The sequence below is a fragment of the Mycteria americana genome, chromosome 14, assembly GCF_035582795.1.
Source record: "Mycteria americana isolate JAX WOST 10 ecotype Jacksonville Zoo and Gardens chromosome 14, USCA_MyAme_1.0, whole genome shotgun sequence".
In the NCBI taxonomy this organism is placed as follows: Eukaryota; Metazoa; Chordata; class Aves; order Ciconiiformes; family Ciconiidae; genus Mycteria; species Mycteria americana.
In genome coordinates this window covers 18,528,779-18,544,000 of record NC_134378.1, presented here as the reverse complement: position 1 = coordinate 18,544,000, position 15,222 = coordinate 18,528,779, and the positions used below count along the sequence as shown (strand labels likewise).

The following is a 15,222-nucleotide window of genomic DNA, read 5'->3' as shown; positions in this document are numbered from 1 at the left end:
GTAGGTAGAAATTCCTCTGGAAAAACAACTTTCCTTGGACTGTGTGCAAGTTTATCTGAGAAGAAAAGCAGAGGAAGAAGTCCACTGCTGGGAGAACAATTCCAAGGAAACAGAAAGAGGAAACCCAGAGATTTACTTCAAGAACAAGCATGACTAAACTTTTACTAAGTATAATGGGCTTTCTGCCTTGTTGTCAAAGCTGAGGCTAGGGTGACGTTAGTGAGAAAACTTGATTTTATCATTATCTGCCTGTCTTCTGTGCTCCATATCAGGGTTGAAGACCTGCTGAAAGGCAGATTGCTATCAAACATTGCTTTGCACAGTCTGGACCTGCACTTGGGATATGTTCATCCAGTAACTGTGGTTACACAAGCCTTTCACTGCATAAGTAAAAATAAAAGTAATTTAAATATCCTCTTCAAAAGGCTCTACAGTTTTGAATCCCCTGGCCACCTATCTCCAGCATTTGTACACACTGTGATGCTATATGCCATCCAGATCAATATCTCTAGCCATCTCTTACTTGACTGGCAAAATGCGTTGAGATTCTGGAAAGGACACTGAATTGGAGTATGCCTTCTGCAGAATGTATTTCAGCAGAGGGATGCTATGGGGGTTCCAGAGCTTGCAGTGGCAAAAACCTGTCTAGATTGCAGTTGCTCTCTGTGGCACCACAGTATTATAACACAGTGTCCAGCTTTGTTTTGTCCGAACATTGGGCCTGAAATGCCACAGAACTGATGGGAACTTGCAGTGCAGTGGCTATGATCAAAATCCATCTTGATGTGTGTGAGCATCCCACATCTTTGCTCTCACCAGTGCTGATGTCCCCCTTACAGACTTAGCAATGCACGTTAATGTATTCCAGCCAAAGACACTTGTTTGTGGTGGCTGTGGGTACTGCAGTGGTGCAGAGGGAATTGGAGCAGCGGCCAGGTTGTGGTGTTGGTCCCTAGTGTTTTAAATCTGCAGAGCACTCCCTGTAGGGCTGAGGGCTGGATGCCCTGACTATTCCATTGTCCAGCCCAAAGGGGTAATTGTAAAATGCCTCTTGGATGCTAGGAAGGAGCTGTGGGAAGTTTTGGGGATATGGGTAGCTGCTTGGCCATGGTGCACTGGTCCAGGGTTGGTGTGGTACTGAGGTGTGTTGCCAGAGGCAGTGTGCGGGATGTTGGACACTTGCATGTGATACGCTTGCTGTGTGGCCTAGTCTGGAGTTGATAGTATCTTATGTCTGGCAAGATTGCCTCCTCCCTCATCTCTGGATTTTGAGGAGAAATTCGTAAAAGAAAAAAATATCTTCGCCTCATCTTGTCTTACAATATCCAATAGAGAAAGTGAGCTCCAGAGAGCTTGAGCTCATGTCTTAGCCCTAGGCCTGGAGATTATGAACCATCTTAAAGCTTTGCAGCAGCCTTGCCATGCTTGTATTACCTCCATACAACAGCTACTGGAAGCATGCTCTAGCCAGCCTGTTCCTTTTCCCAGAAAGGGGAGCATTAAGTGGATTTGAATTCTGTTTAACAGGAGGAGATGTGGTTACACACCGCGTGCTGCACTGTAGGCAGTACTAGAGAAGAATTGCTGTTGAAGTAATTGCAGGCTTTTTGCTGCCCCATCTCCCAGCAAGGTCTGTCTGAGGCTGGGCTGTCATGCTGGCCACGTTCTTGGGTGTGAGGAGGGGGGGCTCCCTGCAGATGCAGACTCTGAGCTGGCACTAGTATGGTCCCGAGAGCTGTTGTTTGGCTTGCATGTGGCCTCAGCTGTTTCCTTACAGCTGACGCAGCTGGCCTGTGTGGATGGTGCTGGACCCTGTGCTGAGCTCCTTGGTCTCTGCTGTTATTGCTGCATGCAGTAGATGACAGAGCTGCCCTTTGGGCTCACCCTCTGAGCTCTCAGGTAGAGGCACGTTAGGGTCAGGACATGCTGGGCAGAGAATGGAGGGGCCTGGTTGGTGCTGGAGGTCTGCCCTGCTATTTGGAGAGGGTCTCCAGATAGACTTGCATGTCTGGGAAAGGAGCTGGTGTGAAGCTGTGCTCTTCTTGCTGCTCCAACAGCAAGGCATGTCTGGCTGCTCTCTGGGGAGCCTCGCAGGAGCTTTTGTCCACCTAACTCCTGTCCTGCACCATCTCCAAAGATGCTGTAGTCCTGTCTGTTGGAAGCAGCACTGCAAACCACTGAGAAGGCTATGTCTATGCTCTACATCCATCTCCAACTGCCTCTTGCATCTCCCTGTACTCTTCTCTCCACCCTCCCTGTGTAGTAGCTATGCTTGGTGCGAAAGCTGACAGAACAGTGCAGGACCAGCGTGGCTTCCTCATGACTGTGGTGACAGATACCAGCTCCAGACCAGCAAGGCAGACCTTGGGATGCAGGCATGCCACAGCTCTTCCCCAGCCCCCCTTTGTCTCATTGCATGGTCTGCCCTTGAGAAGCCAGTGGAGAGTGCAGTGTGAGGAGCAACTGTCCAGCAGCACAAGAGTCGACAAGCTCCCAGTTTTCATCTGCGAGGTTGGGCTTCTGCATACGCATGCTGGAAGCAACTGATAGCCGCTCCCTGGAGACCGTCCCTGCTGTGCTGCTGTCTGCTCCTTCCTTGTCTTTGTTGGGTAATGGGGCTGGAGCCAGGTAACCGATATGCCCAGTTTGAACTCATTCTGCAGATAGCTAACTGAGCAATGAGGGTCATGCCCAGGACCATGGGGGTCAGGACTGAGCTATTGTCTCTGACCAGTGACCTCCCTTGCTGCAGCCTCCATTTTCTTGTGTCCTTTAGAGTGTGGGAATGCCATGGAAAAGCAGGAGAAGGCCCAAGCTTTAGGAAGCTCCTGTGTTGTGCTTGGTATTCATTCTGTGGCTCTGCCTTCCCAAGGCTGGCACAAGCAGAGCCTTATTCTTGCTTTACTCCCCAGCAGCTTTTGTAGCATCCTTGTGGCCATTCTGGGCAGACGGAGCAGTCCCGATGCTCGTGCCGGCAGTTCATGCAACTCTGCCAGGAGGTGCTAAGGAGCCAAGGCAGCGCATCCAGGCCTGCATTAGCTCAGGCAGCAAGCTGGGGTCGAGGAGGGAGGGCTCTCCTTCCGCTCTGTTGCATTTTCGTAGCTGATGGGGAGCTCTGCACTTTCTGCTGATTATAAGGGTTTGTCTCAGAGGAACAGTACTGGTGTGGCAGTCCTTCCGATAGAGCTGTAGGCACAGGGAGCACTGCATGAGCTCCCAGGGCACTCAGCTGGCCTCTGGTTGGGATCACCCCTCCCTGGGCTCCTGGGGCACTACCACCCTGGCTGTGGGACTGCAGCTGTGTTGGGCAATAGTACAGTTTGGAGGAGTAGGGCTGTGATGTATTGGGCAGTGCTGTCTTTGTGCTGTTGCCTGCCTGTGTCTTCCCCCTCCCCCTGCCTGCTTTCCCCTGCATCAGCCTGCATTTGTAAAATGAAATAAATATTGACACGGACGGGATGCTATTCAATTTGTCCTGATCACTGGGCTGCAGTGAGTTCTGACAGAGCACAGTGTAAAACATAAGCTCAGGATGTAATTTCTACTGTCAACATGATGTACAGTACGGCTGTGCCAAATACACACCGACAAACTGCACAAGCCCTTGTGGGGAGGGGAGGAGGGGAGTTGTGCTGATAATTGGGAAGCGGGGATGACAGAGCATCAGGAGAGAGGGCATCGCCCTGGGCTCAGGGCAGTGCGAGAGTCTGGTGCTTCATTGCATGCGTGAAAGCCTGCCTGGCACAGCAACTGCCTGGGCACGCTGCCATGTGGGTGCATGTGTGCTGTGTGTCTGCAGCTGCATGCTGCTGCCTGCTTGGGATGCTGTGCTGCGGGCTGGTTCTGGCTGCAACAGCAGCAGCTACCACTAGTTATTTATGGCTCTGCTGCTCATGTGTGGCAGAGAGAAGTGGCACTTCCAGCTGTTGGTGAAAGGTCTTCAATAACACGGGGAAATAAATGATGTGCTAGTCTTGGTTCCTGTGCACGGGACCTTCTGTGGTTCTTTGCAGCCCTGGGTTACTTTAAATCCTGCTGCAGCATGTGCAGGCTGCAGCAAGGGCACAAGCAGGTCTTGGGGCTCTTGGGTCCGCTGCATCTGGAAGAGGTCTGTGATGTGACAGCCAGAAAGAAAGGTGTGCGCACTGAGAAGAGACATGACACTGACCCTAGCTGTGGCCTGAAGCTGTGACAGCAGAGAAGCAGGCTGAGAATTTATGGCTGGAGATGAAGAATCCAGTTTGCGGCAATGAGCCTTGCCACAGATGTGTCTCTGCATCAGTGTTTCTAGGTGGGTCTGGGTACCAAGGGCTGGAGCTCGCAATAGGTTGTATAGATAGGCTTTGCAGTCTGGGACCCGAGTGTCTTAGAGGTGCATCAAGGCAAATTGGGTTACACCACCTCCATTGCTACCCATAGGAAGAGCATGCAAACAGCTCAGCTGAGTGTAGCTGAACTTCAGACAAGTGAGACAGTAAACCACATTAGTTCAGACAAAGCAGTAACATGAGAAATCTGTTAAATGTAAAAAGCAGCATAATGGCTGAGACTCTAAACACAAGGTTGTGGTTCCCACAGCAACGGCAGCCCAGCCCATGCGTGCTCAGCAGGGCTCTCCTCTCCGTGGCAGTAGCTGCTCTGTGGAGTGCTCAGATGCAACAGGGCTGAGCAAGTTGCCTTGGGAACTGTGGGCTAGCTTGTCCGCCAGCCAGGGAGCAGCTCTGCTGGAGCTGTGCTCGCCCACTGCGGCATCTTTTGCCCTTGCTTCCTCTTCTCTGCCTTGCTTTAGTGTGTGCATTTAAAATGTTGCTTTTACTGGTTTATTGATACTGTTTAGGATTTAGCTACTTCCATTTATATGCTGTAACTCTGGCAAGGCTGAAAGAAAAGGCACAGTGCCTGTTTCTGAATGAGTAGCAGTGCCATCTTTGCATACGTGCAGGACTGGCTCCAGTATGTGGCTCGGGTCGTCAGGTCGTGGAGGAAATCAGCAGCTTGCAGCTGCCACTCGGGTGTGAAATGGTGCGATGATGGAATGCGGATGGCTCCTACTGCCCTCGCAGAGCCAGTGTTGACGCTGTCTGCCAGCTGTGTGCCCCGAGCACTGCGCGCTGGAGACGGCTGGGGCAATGTGCTGCCTTCCTGCCAGCTTGGGGCCCTTGGATGCTGATGTTACTTGTAGTGCCTGGATTTGCACCATTGGGCTGGCTTTCTTTCGGCCTCCCCACATGTTCAGGAGGTCTTCAGTGGTTGCAGAACTGCTCTCTGGCAGTGGCGTTGCTGCCTTGTCAGGCTTCTGGCAGGGCTTTATAAACCAGCATGGAGTAGCCTGGATGGCAAGGAGAGGGTGTCAAGGTGGGCAGCGTGGGAGACTTCAGCAGCTATTGACTGCCTCCCCCCAAGGCTCTGCTCACTTAGTAGTCCTTGAGAACACATGCAAATGGACTATTTGTTAAGTTCTCTTTCTGGCAGTTGTATTTACCAGGTACAACCCATTTGTACTCAGACTTTGGACGCATCTGGAGGTGTTGCCTGCAAAAGTGCTGCAGAGTGGCAAGGGCAGAGACGCTGGATAGGGTGTTCTTCCCACACTTACTGTTTGCTGTGGGTGCTGGCCTGAAGCCCTTGCTCTGGCACAGCTTGTGCTGTTCAGTTTATTGACATCTCTCGCTGTCTGGGGAACTTGCTCCAAAATAGCCACAAATTTCCCAGATGTGACAAATTGGAGAGATGCTGTTTGTGGCAGTGGTGCACTATATTTTGTTATATGTGTCTTCTATATATCCCTGTAAGCGTGATAAACAGGTTTGTATGTGTCCTGTTATTGTCATTGTGAGCGTCTTGCTCTGAAGTCTGCTGCAGGTGGGGCAGCCTCAGCCCTGTTGCTCCAGAGTGGGGACCTTTATATCTGTGTTTGATCAATGACAGCCGCAGTTACTTTACCCTGTGAGACTTCTAACAGTGGGAAGGAACAACTCGGTCTGTCACCCATCTCTACAGGTCATCTTGCTCCCCTAGGTATAGTCTCGGGTGTTAAATATTTTGATGTTTGATGATAGGTGTTCTCACCAGATTGGCAAGAGTAGCTGGCCCTTCAGGAGCAGTGTCAGGAATGGCTTCTGCGTGGGGAGGCCTGACTGCAAGAGGGAGTCATGCCATTGCCAACAACCTTACATGGCTGATGCGGAGATCTCTTAATAACAAACGGTCTGGCAGGGAAGAGGGGTAGGGAGGAATGTTAGTGCTTCTGTACTGTGGTTGCTAACATAAAAATACACTGGAGACCCTGTGCTCCTTGGAGTATGAAGTGCACAGGGCTTGCACATGTGACAGCTGACATGTGCATGTGTGCGTGGAATATAGCATGTGTACATGGAGGGGGAAAATGCATGTGTACACCCAAATGATCCACAAATATGGACAAAAGAGAGCGCCAGTGTGTATGAGTGCTCTTAGCTGTGCATGGGATGCAACATGAGTGTGAGCCCTTGTGCGAATAGATTTGTGCACATTGCATGACACGCTACTTGTGAATCATGAATAGGCAGCACAGAATGATGCCTGCCACTAATGCCCCATGTTTCTCAGTGTTTGTCCAGACAGGCAAATGCAGAAATGACAGTGCAGCTCACTGGATGCTTTAGGAAACTGCCCTGTTGGTGCGGTCACACTAGGAGAATGGCAAGTGCAAGGAAGAGCTAGGGAAATATTTGCCAGCTGCCCTTGCTCTGAACTGCTAGGGCTGTTTAGAGTCATGCAGGGGGCTGCGCGGAGCACGGCACAGTTCCCCTTCTATGGGGAGTAGATGGCTATCTAGTCCAGGATCGTCCCCCTTTCCATTCATCCTCTTTCCCCCTCCTATTTAGAGTAACAGATGACAGGAGATTAATTCTGCAAACTGGTGAAGATGTGCATGTTTCATGAGCAGTTCTGGCTGTGGCTGGTGTTGCAGAGCTCTGGTGGGAGCTCAGTGTGTTGGTACAGGAAGAGATGGATGCTGCTGTCCCCATCTCCTGATCAGGCCTCTTCTCCCCAGGTGCTCACTGAATGCAATCTACCCTTGGCCACAGGTCTTTTGTCCTTATCCTTAGTGCCTTGTGGGTGGCTTGAAGCTTACTCCAGAGCCCTTTCTTAAACTGTTAGCTTTAAAGTCAGCCAGGTGGCAAGTCCTGAACAGATGCTTTTCTCCTAGCCCATGGCTGCAGAAGAGAGATGCCAGGAAAACTTCTGCCAGGAAGACTAGCAGCAGTGGCTGGCCAGCCAGCACCTCCCACTGTCAGGCGCTGGCATCCCCCATCGTAAGCCTTGTCCGTGCGTGCAGGACTCGTGTGGTCTGGCCCTGTGCAGAGGCAGCAGCAGCTGTGCAGTGCTGGGGGTGCTGCCTACACGTCTCCCACCAGCACAGGTAGCAATGACTCCCTGCCGGCAGCAGACCTTGCTCCCCTCGGCAGCCACGGCAGCGTGGTGAGGAGGTGCCCTTGACAGTGGGGCTCCTTGTTCTCCGAGTCCCTGCTGGAGCAAATGTCTATAGTGATAAGAGCTCTGCAGCTTGCTGCCCTCCCTTCCAGGGTCCCTGCTGTAGCAGGACCTGTGGGTCTGGGCTCTGCTGTAGGGCACCTGGGGCAGGGCAGGGTGGGAGATACTGACCAAGGCTGCAGGGGCAGCACGGGGCGGGGGGGGGAGGGCACGGAGCCGTGGTCTCACACCAGCACTGACACCTTGGCCTTTTCCAGGCTCCTGGGGATGCTGCGAGCTGCCCTGCACCTCCCTGCATGAGCCAGCAGAGGATGGAAGTGACCGGCATCAGCAGGGCAAAGGACCCTTCTGCAGGCGCTGGGATGTCACCCCCCTGAAGATGGGAGTTACAAATGGGCTGTGAACTGCATGTGCGGCACAGGCACCTGCACTGCCAGACCCCTCGCGCAATAGTCCGGGGCCACCACAGGACAGGCAGACGTTGGCTGCAGCAGCTCATCCTGTTAACTCCTCTGTGAAACCATACGTGGAAAAGCTTCCCTTCTCTTCCTGTGAATGACGGTGGCAGGTGCCCGTGCCCCACACACCGCTGCGGAGCTCCCTGCCCGCTGGCAGGGTGGGCAGCAGGCTGTGTGTGGCCCCGCTCCCCAGCGAGACCAGCGGCAGCCAAGCACGGAGCCGTGCAGCTCTGTCCCTGGGGACAAATGCCAGCTGCCAGACTCTTCGCTGGAGACCCAGGAGCAGCCTGTGAGGCACCAGCACCGACTGCTCCTGCGCTAGCAGCGGGCAGTCTGGGACGCCTGTTGCCACAGATGTGACTCCAGCCTGCTGGGACAGGAGTCCTCCAGCTGCAGGACATGACATGCAGCAGGGATGGGGATGCTCTGCATTGACCAGTGAGCCCCACGCTGCTAGTGTGGACTTTCATCGTCTTCCCTAAAGGATGCTAGTTGCCTGTCCAAAAGCAACTGCTCATGCAGCCTCCTAGAGTGCAATGGCAAAGGGTCTGCAGGGCTTCTCATGGACCATGCTGCTGCTGTTCTGCGCCATCCAGGAGCTGGGGGCCTGGGCCATGCACACTTCGGTGGAGGGCCCTGGCCTAGGGCAGCCGGGGAACCCTGCGCTGCTGGCCGGCGGGCGAGTGAAGCGTGGCTGGGTCTGGAATCAGTTCTTTGTGGTGGAGGAGTACACGGGCACGGAGCCGCTGTATGTGGGGAAGGTAAGGTAACCCTATGTCTCCATGGGGCTGACCAAGCCAGTGGCAGAGCCGGGCATGCTGGCAGCACAGTTGAGCATGGTGGGGGAAAGAGGGCCTGCATGAAGGTTGCTCATGGGGGCCTCGTTAGAGAAGTACTCTATGTACTGGGATGGCAGGAGCCCAGTCGGTCCCTGCTGGGGAGTGGTGAGGTTAATGTGCTCCAGAGACTCTAAAGCAGTAGCACACCAAAATTCACATCTATGTTCTTCCAGTTGTATGTTGGGTTCCTGTGGTGTTTGGGGTGGGTGCAAGAAGGGGTGCGGCTCTGGGTGTTGTGGGGGCAGTGGGGAAGGCTCAGCCCCATCTCTGTGGGAGGACCTGCTGGGCTGGAGCAGATGTGCAGACTGGGCTGGGCCAGCAGGGCAGGCATCTGCTCATGCTGATCCCTGCTGTGTCTCGGGAGCCAAAGTGCTGCTGTAGCACCAAGGGCCTTCCTGCCCCAGCAGTTGCTGCCATAGGTGTAACCTTGACTTCCTGAAAATGGTCCATCCCTGGTCCTGTAGCCCTTTCAGCATGGGGATAATGTGCTGGGTTCTGTTTTGTGGCCCCTCCCTGTGGCTCCCTCCTAGTCCTGGAAGGACTGTGCTCTATTGGACCTGCAGGCTACAGCAGCTGTTTCCTAGCTAATTATATCTGCAGACTGGGGCTGGCAGAGGAGATGTCCCACTCTAGTTGTGGCATGGAAGTCCTGCTCTTGTTTGTGGCCAGAGTGAGGTTGTTGCAGGATTTATGTATCTCAGGCTGACCTGCATGGTGTGGTGTGGAAGGTGCCTGGTGTGGGTGTGCAGGGCTTGGAGGGACCCTGAGGGCCAGCACTGGTGATGGAGCTTTCCCAGGGCTTGCCAGGAGCTATGCCCATCAGGCCTGTACTGCGGGCGCTCCTGGGTGCCAGCTGGGAGCTGCACTGTGTTACTGTGCTGCTGCCAGGGCCAGACCCTCGCTGGGCTTTGCACAGGCAGTGGCACTAATGAACTTCCAGGGAGAGGCACTGGGAGGTTTCGGGCTTGTTGTAACCAGTGCATCCTGCTCTGCTGTGAGGTATGATAGCGGTCACTGGAGCACGCTGGTCTCCCAGTGCTGGAAAAGCCCTGATCTCCCTCTGGCAGTCTCCCTTCTCTGCAACGGGGTGGCTATTCATGCTGCCCTGGCTCTTGCTGTTGCTTGCACGCCCTGTGGAGAGGAGTGCCAGCAAACCTGGAGCTGCTGGCAGATAACAGTGCCTTGCTGGGCAGGACTGGGTCTGTCCTTGGGAACTGCTGGTGTGTGACCTCCTGGGGCATGGGGAGGCTGGACATGGACCTCTGCTCCTTCCAGTCCTGGTGTCCTGAGGCTGAAGGAGCATTTTGCCTTGGGGTTGCTGGGCTTTGTCCTTTTCTGGGAGCTGTGGAGAAGCTGCCCTGTGGCTCCCATGGGTCGGGAGGATGTGTTATTTGTATATTGATGAAGGCAGTGCTAGCTGCTGGGACCAGTCAGAGGAGTGTGCTGCAAGCCAGTTAGAGCTGCCCGTGTTGGGGGCATGGGCTCTCCCCAAAGGAAAATGCCCAAGAGCTCATGCAGCAGGGCTGTCTGATGGCCTCAGCTGTCTGGTCATGAGTCTGGAGGAGACTTGAAAATGGGCTTTTGGCTAGGGGCCAGCTGGGATTTCAGTGGTGATTTGTGTCCATTTCAGCAGACACTCAAAAGCTGCACTCCTCTGCCACGACGCTCAATGCAGTTACAGCTAATTCACAGCTCCCCTGGGAAGCGACTCGAAGCATCAGGCCCTGTCAAACTCCAGAGGTAGCCTAGCAACCGCCTCATCTCCAAAACGAACCCAGGAACCTACAACTAACCCATTTTACAGCCCCTTTCCGCATCATTCACTGCATCACCCACCCTGCTCAGAATAAACAGCCAGACTGCACTGGAAACCATTCCCCGTGAATATTGCTCCCAAGGGCTGAAAGCAACCCGGGGCTGGGCTTTTCCCTGGGCCTGGGAGAAGCTGGGGTGCCCTGCTGGGGTGGCCAGGGCTGGGGCAGCCCCCAGCTTCCCAGGGCAGCATGCCAGCCCTCCTGGCACAGCCTGTGGGTCCGGGAGCCTTCCTGCACAGGGGACCCGTGGCCCCCTGCGGTGTAGCTGGGGCTTGCCCTCTGTGGATGCCTCTTGCACACCTACGTGTGCTTTTTGAAGGGCCGATACCATTTCCATAAAATCTGGGTTCTCTAGCTAATCCTTCCTCTGAACTGTAATTTCCCCTGAGGCTGCTGTCAGTTTGATGTGGATTTCTTTGGGTTTTTTAAATAGAATTATGGGGTCAGCACTAGTTACAAACTTCTGCATGTGGACAGATCTATTTTAGATAGAGGAGGGGATTAAAGGGAAAAAAGCAGATTTAATTAAGTTGCTAATATTTAAAGAAAATTGATGAACTTGGGCTTTATGAGTTGGAGCAAACAGAGTGTGCCTTTATTATGGGCTAGTTTTTATTTGATTTTCTTTCTTTTCCAGCCCCAGAGTCATTTTTATTTGTGTATCTGTGCTTTCTGTTTAATTGCTTTTAATAAGGAATGTGCACTTCTGTTCACATTTAATTTTTATTTAATTATTAGTAAGTAATTAATGGCTTCGTAAAATTCGCAGTTGTAGCCTTTTAGGACAAGGAAACTATTTTCCTGTTTAACAGATTGAACAGATCAGCCTTTTGTCCACCTTCCGGACAGCCCTGGCTGCTGGGACACTCCTGTCCTTGGCCGGAGGAGCTGAGCCGCGGGCGGGGGGTTCCCTCTGCTCCTGGGGCACAGCGCTGGAGGGAGCTCGGGGGAAGGCGCAGTGGGGCCCGGGGCCAGCACGGGTCTGCGCCGTGCCAGGGCTGCCCAGCTTTGCCCACCTGCCGTGCCCGGTGGTGGCGGTGGTCCCCAAGCCTTCACGGGAGCGTGGTGCTCCCTGAGCCTGCCCACTGTAAGGGTGAGGCCAGGCAGGAGAGAGCATCCCTGAGATGTGGTCTGGGGCTGTGGCATCTCCCCTCAGATGTCTGTAGTCTGTTATCCGGCCCTCCCCCATTAGTTGTTGTTCAGTCAAGCAGCACAGATTTAGCTCTTTTAATCTTCCCTTGTAAATCAATCTCTCCAGCCCCTTGAGCCCAGGCTCCATTTTTCTTCCTAGCGTTCCCGTTTGCAGGGATGCTGGTGTCTGCTCCGAGCAGTCAGCGATGAGCAAATATGTAAAGAGGATGTGCTGAGAGCTCAGTGTGGTTCTGGGAAGAGGTGCTGAGTGGTTTATCTCTGTCCTAATTATTACTCATGAGCCTGGTGTTCAGCAGAAAAATGTGTGTTTCTATTACCTGTGCTGTACAGACCAGGTGCACCTTTTTCTTTCCGAAAAGCTTGATCTCTAGTGAAGTAGTAGTGAACATTAGGGAGAGGATTATAAAGTGGAGGGGGCAGCGAGCTCTCCAGCAGCCAGCGGGGAGGGCTAGGGCAGGATGCTTCTGCAGACCAGGGCAGACATCCCTGCAAGCACTTTCCGAGAGGTGCTGCCCTGGCAGGTCTGCGGCCAAGCTGCCGCAGTGGTCCCAGAGCACTGCTAGGCTCACAGTCCTGCTTGCTAGCTGAATGAAGGTCTCCTTCCCAGGCAAGCCTTGGGAGATATTTCAACATGAGCAGTAATATGTGAATGTTGTGTAAAATGCATTAGATTGTCTAATGCGTGGGCCCCTCACTCATGAAATAAATATATAAACTGTATCTAACAAGACAAATATAATGAAGGCATAATAAAAAAGAGGCAGCTCTGGTATAAATTCTTGCTGGTAGAGCTGTATGTCTGAAAGGTGGATTATAGAACTGCAGTTTGGAAGATTGAATGGCCCATAAACATTTTCATATTTCATTAGCCAATTAATGGACGGCTTTTTTCTTTTTTTGGGGGGGGGGGACACACGACTTTGCTGATTCTAAGCAGAAATTGTAGGAAGCAAATGAAAGCAGCTGATGAAACCTTTCCAGGGGCCTGTCCCGTTATGGATTGTCCCAATTAATGCCCATGCTGCTCTCTGTCAAGATGCATTCTGCCTGTCCAGTTACTGTTAATAGATTTCTCATAAGTGGCTGGATTGTAAAAACCTCATAACTCAGTTTAATGCCACCAATAAAATTATCTCTGGACGTCTGGCCTGGATTCCAGTCAGCTCCTGGTCCGTGCGGAGCTGCTGTTTACCCTTTCTTTTCCTAATTTCAAACGTTGTCTTAATTGGAAAATGAAGTGGGGATTGGCTACAAAAGCATCTTCCCCAGGGTCTGTTTTTTATCCTGAATAAAGGCCTAATTTACCACATTCTTCTGCAGGCTTTTCTGAGATGGGGGCTCTGGGTGTGATGTTGTGAGGGGTTAACCCCCCCACTACCTTGCCACATAAACTCAATACAGATGTGCAGCAAGTGCGTGAGCTCTCAGGCTGGGACGCTTGTCAGCACTGACTGCCCAGAAAATGGAGGGTGGCTGTGGCTGGAGCAGAGCTGGCAGATGAGGACGGGCTTTGGGCAGCTGGCTGGGTAGATGGGGACAGATGCTGGTAGTGAGCTGCCCCTACACCCCGGTCTGCTGTGCAGCTTGGGAGAGGTGATCCTATACCGACAGGGTCCTGGGTCCTTGGCCACAGGGAAGCCTCTTTTTCTGGAATGCTATTAAATTGTCCCTCCCTTTTCCAGCATCTCCTAACCTTGTACTGGTGGGCTTTGTCCCTTGGTTTGTGGCGTGGGTGGGTACTGGCAGGATTTGGGATCTGCCGAGCGTATGGTGGCATAGGCAGGACTGAAGTTCCAGTTTACTGGGCCTTCCTCCATGCACGGGCATTGTTTGATGGTGCTCTGTGCTGCTCTCTAGCTCAGCAGTAGCAGAGGGAGCAGACGAGCATCGCACAGGCACCATGGGCACCTTGCACCAGGGGCTCCACACCCATACGGTCTCAGACTTGGGGGCACAAGCGTGGCCCCAGCCTGCTCCCACCCTCTCCCTCTTTCCCTGGCAGATCCACTCGGACTCGGATGAGGGGGACGGCTCCATCAAGTACACTATCTCCGGGGAGGGCGCAGGGACTATCTTCCTCATCGATGAGATCACAGGTGACATCCATGCCACCGAGCGCCTGGACCGGGAGCAGAAAACCTTCTACACGCTGCGGGCTCAGGCCCGTGACCGGCAGACGGACCAGCTGCTGGAGCCTGAGTCAGAGTTCATCATCAAGGTGCAGGACATCAACGACAGCGAGCCACGCTTCCTGGAGGGGCCCTACATCGGCAGTGTGGCTGAGCTGTCCCCCATTGGTAGGTCTCCTGGGTGGGAGGAGGTGGGCTGGGAAACCTGCGTGCCTCTCCTGTCAAACCTTGAGCCCACTGTACCCCGCAAAACCGCCTGCAAATCCCAGGGATTCAAGCTGAGACCAGAGCTAGGGAGCCAAAAGAGAAAAATAAATACGGTGGCTTAAGGAAAACAAGTGAATAAATCCTCTGAGCTGATTGCCAGCCTGTGACTGAGCGCTCAGTCTCAGCCCTAAGCTGTGCCCTGGAGATGGGTCGTGGCAGTGCCAGCTGCCCGCTGTGCATTTACCCTTGTTTTGCACAGCTCCCTCGCTCCCAAACGCTGCAGGGGGCAGGGGGGGGACAGACTGAGCCCTTGCATGCCGAAGGGCTCACGGCTGCCTGTGGTTCAGATTAGCCTGAGTGGGGTTTCTCCCTCTCTGCCTGCCTGTGCCCCGGCCCCTCCTCGGGCCATCCGCTCTGTGCTGCTCTGCAGCCCTCCAGAGCCCCACAGCTGCCCAGCCATCCTCTTGTGCATCCCCATGCAGCACTGCTGAGCCCCTCTCACCTGGCTTCTGGCCTTCCTCTGAGGGGCCAGGCGTTGTTGGCTGAGATTGGGGAATTCATATCCCCTGTGACAGAAGTGTGGCTTCCCTGTGTTACCATTAGCCTGCCCATCCCCTTGCCACCAGGCATCTTTTAAGTCCATTGGTGATCAGCCTTGCTGAAGTTCTGAGGGCCAGGCTGGGACATGTGCCATGAGGCTGCATGAGTCCATACCCCAGGGATGGTGGAGGGGGGCAGTGAGCTTTGTGTTCACCTGAGTGTTGGGAAGGGTGCAGGGAGGTGATGCATGAGCTGCAGTATTGCTGCCCTTGCTCCCTGCGCTGGCCCGATGGTGGGTTCCCATGCTGCTGAGCACAGCTCAAGTCCAGGGAGAGTGGCTGGCTTGCTGCACCGCCCAGAATGTCACACCGTTCCCCATCCACATCGGGCTATCTGTTATCCCCCATTGACTAGCCAGAGCGCGTAGCAGACTGCACATGCTGGCATGCGCTGCGAACAGGGAACTATAAAGCACTGTTCTCCAAAGGCTGCATCAAGGTAGAAGACAGCCTGGAAAAGACTGACTGACATCAAAGATAAGGCAGGTCCCCAACACTGTCAGCAAGGGGGAGAGTGCCAGAGCTCCGGGAGGGAGAGCACCTGGGGC

The 15,222-nt window shown here is 53.7% G+C and overlaps 1 protein-coding gene across 4 annotated transcripts in view; it reads left to right on the top strand.

The window, feature by feature from the left end:
* CDH22 (cadherin 22) overlaps positions 1-15,222 on the top strand; it is an 86,925-nt gene that overhangs the window by 19,849 nt on the left and 51,854 nt on the right. For 3 of the 4 annotated variants that reach the window (XM_075517334.1, XM_075517338.1, XM_075517337.1), the window contains exons 1-3: positions 7,332-7,405; positions 7,734-8,695; positions 13,742-14,036. In XM_075517334.1, the coding sequence (XP_075373449.1) occupies positions 8,471-8,695; positions 13,742-14,036 (520 nt within the window). In that variant the 5' untranslated portion in view covers positions 7,332-7,405; positions 7,734-8,470. Of the gene's footprint in view, positions 1-7,331; positions 7,406-7,733; positions 8,696-13,741; positions 14,037-15,222 lie in introns of those variants that run through there. The other variant, XM_075517336.1, reaches the window with a different exon arrangement.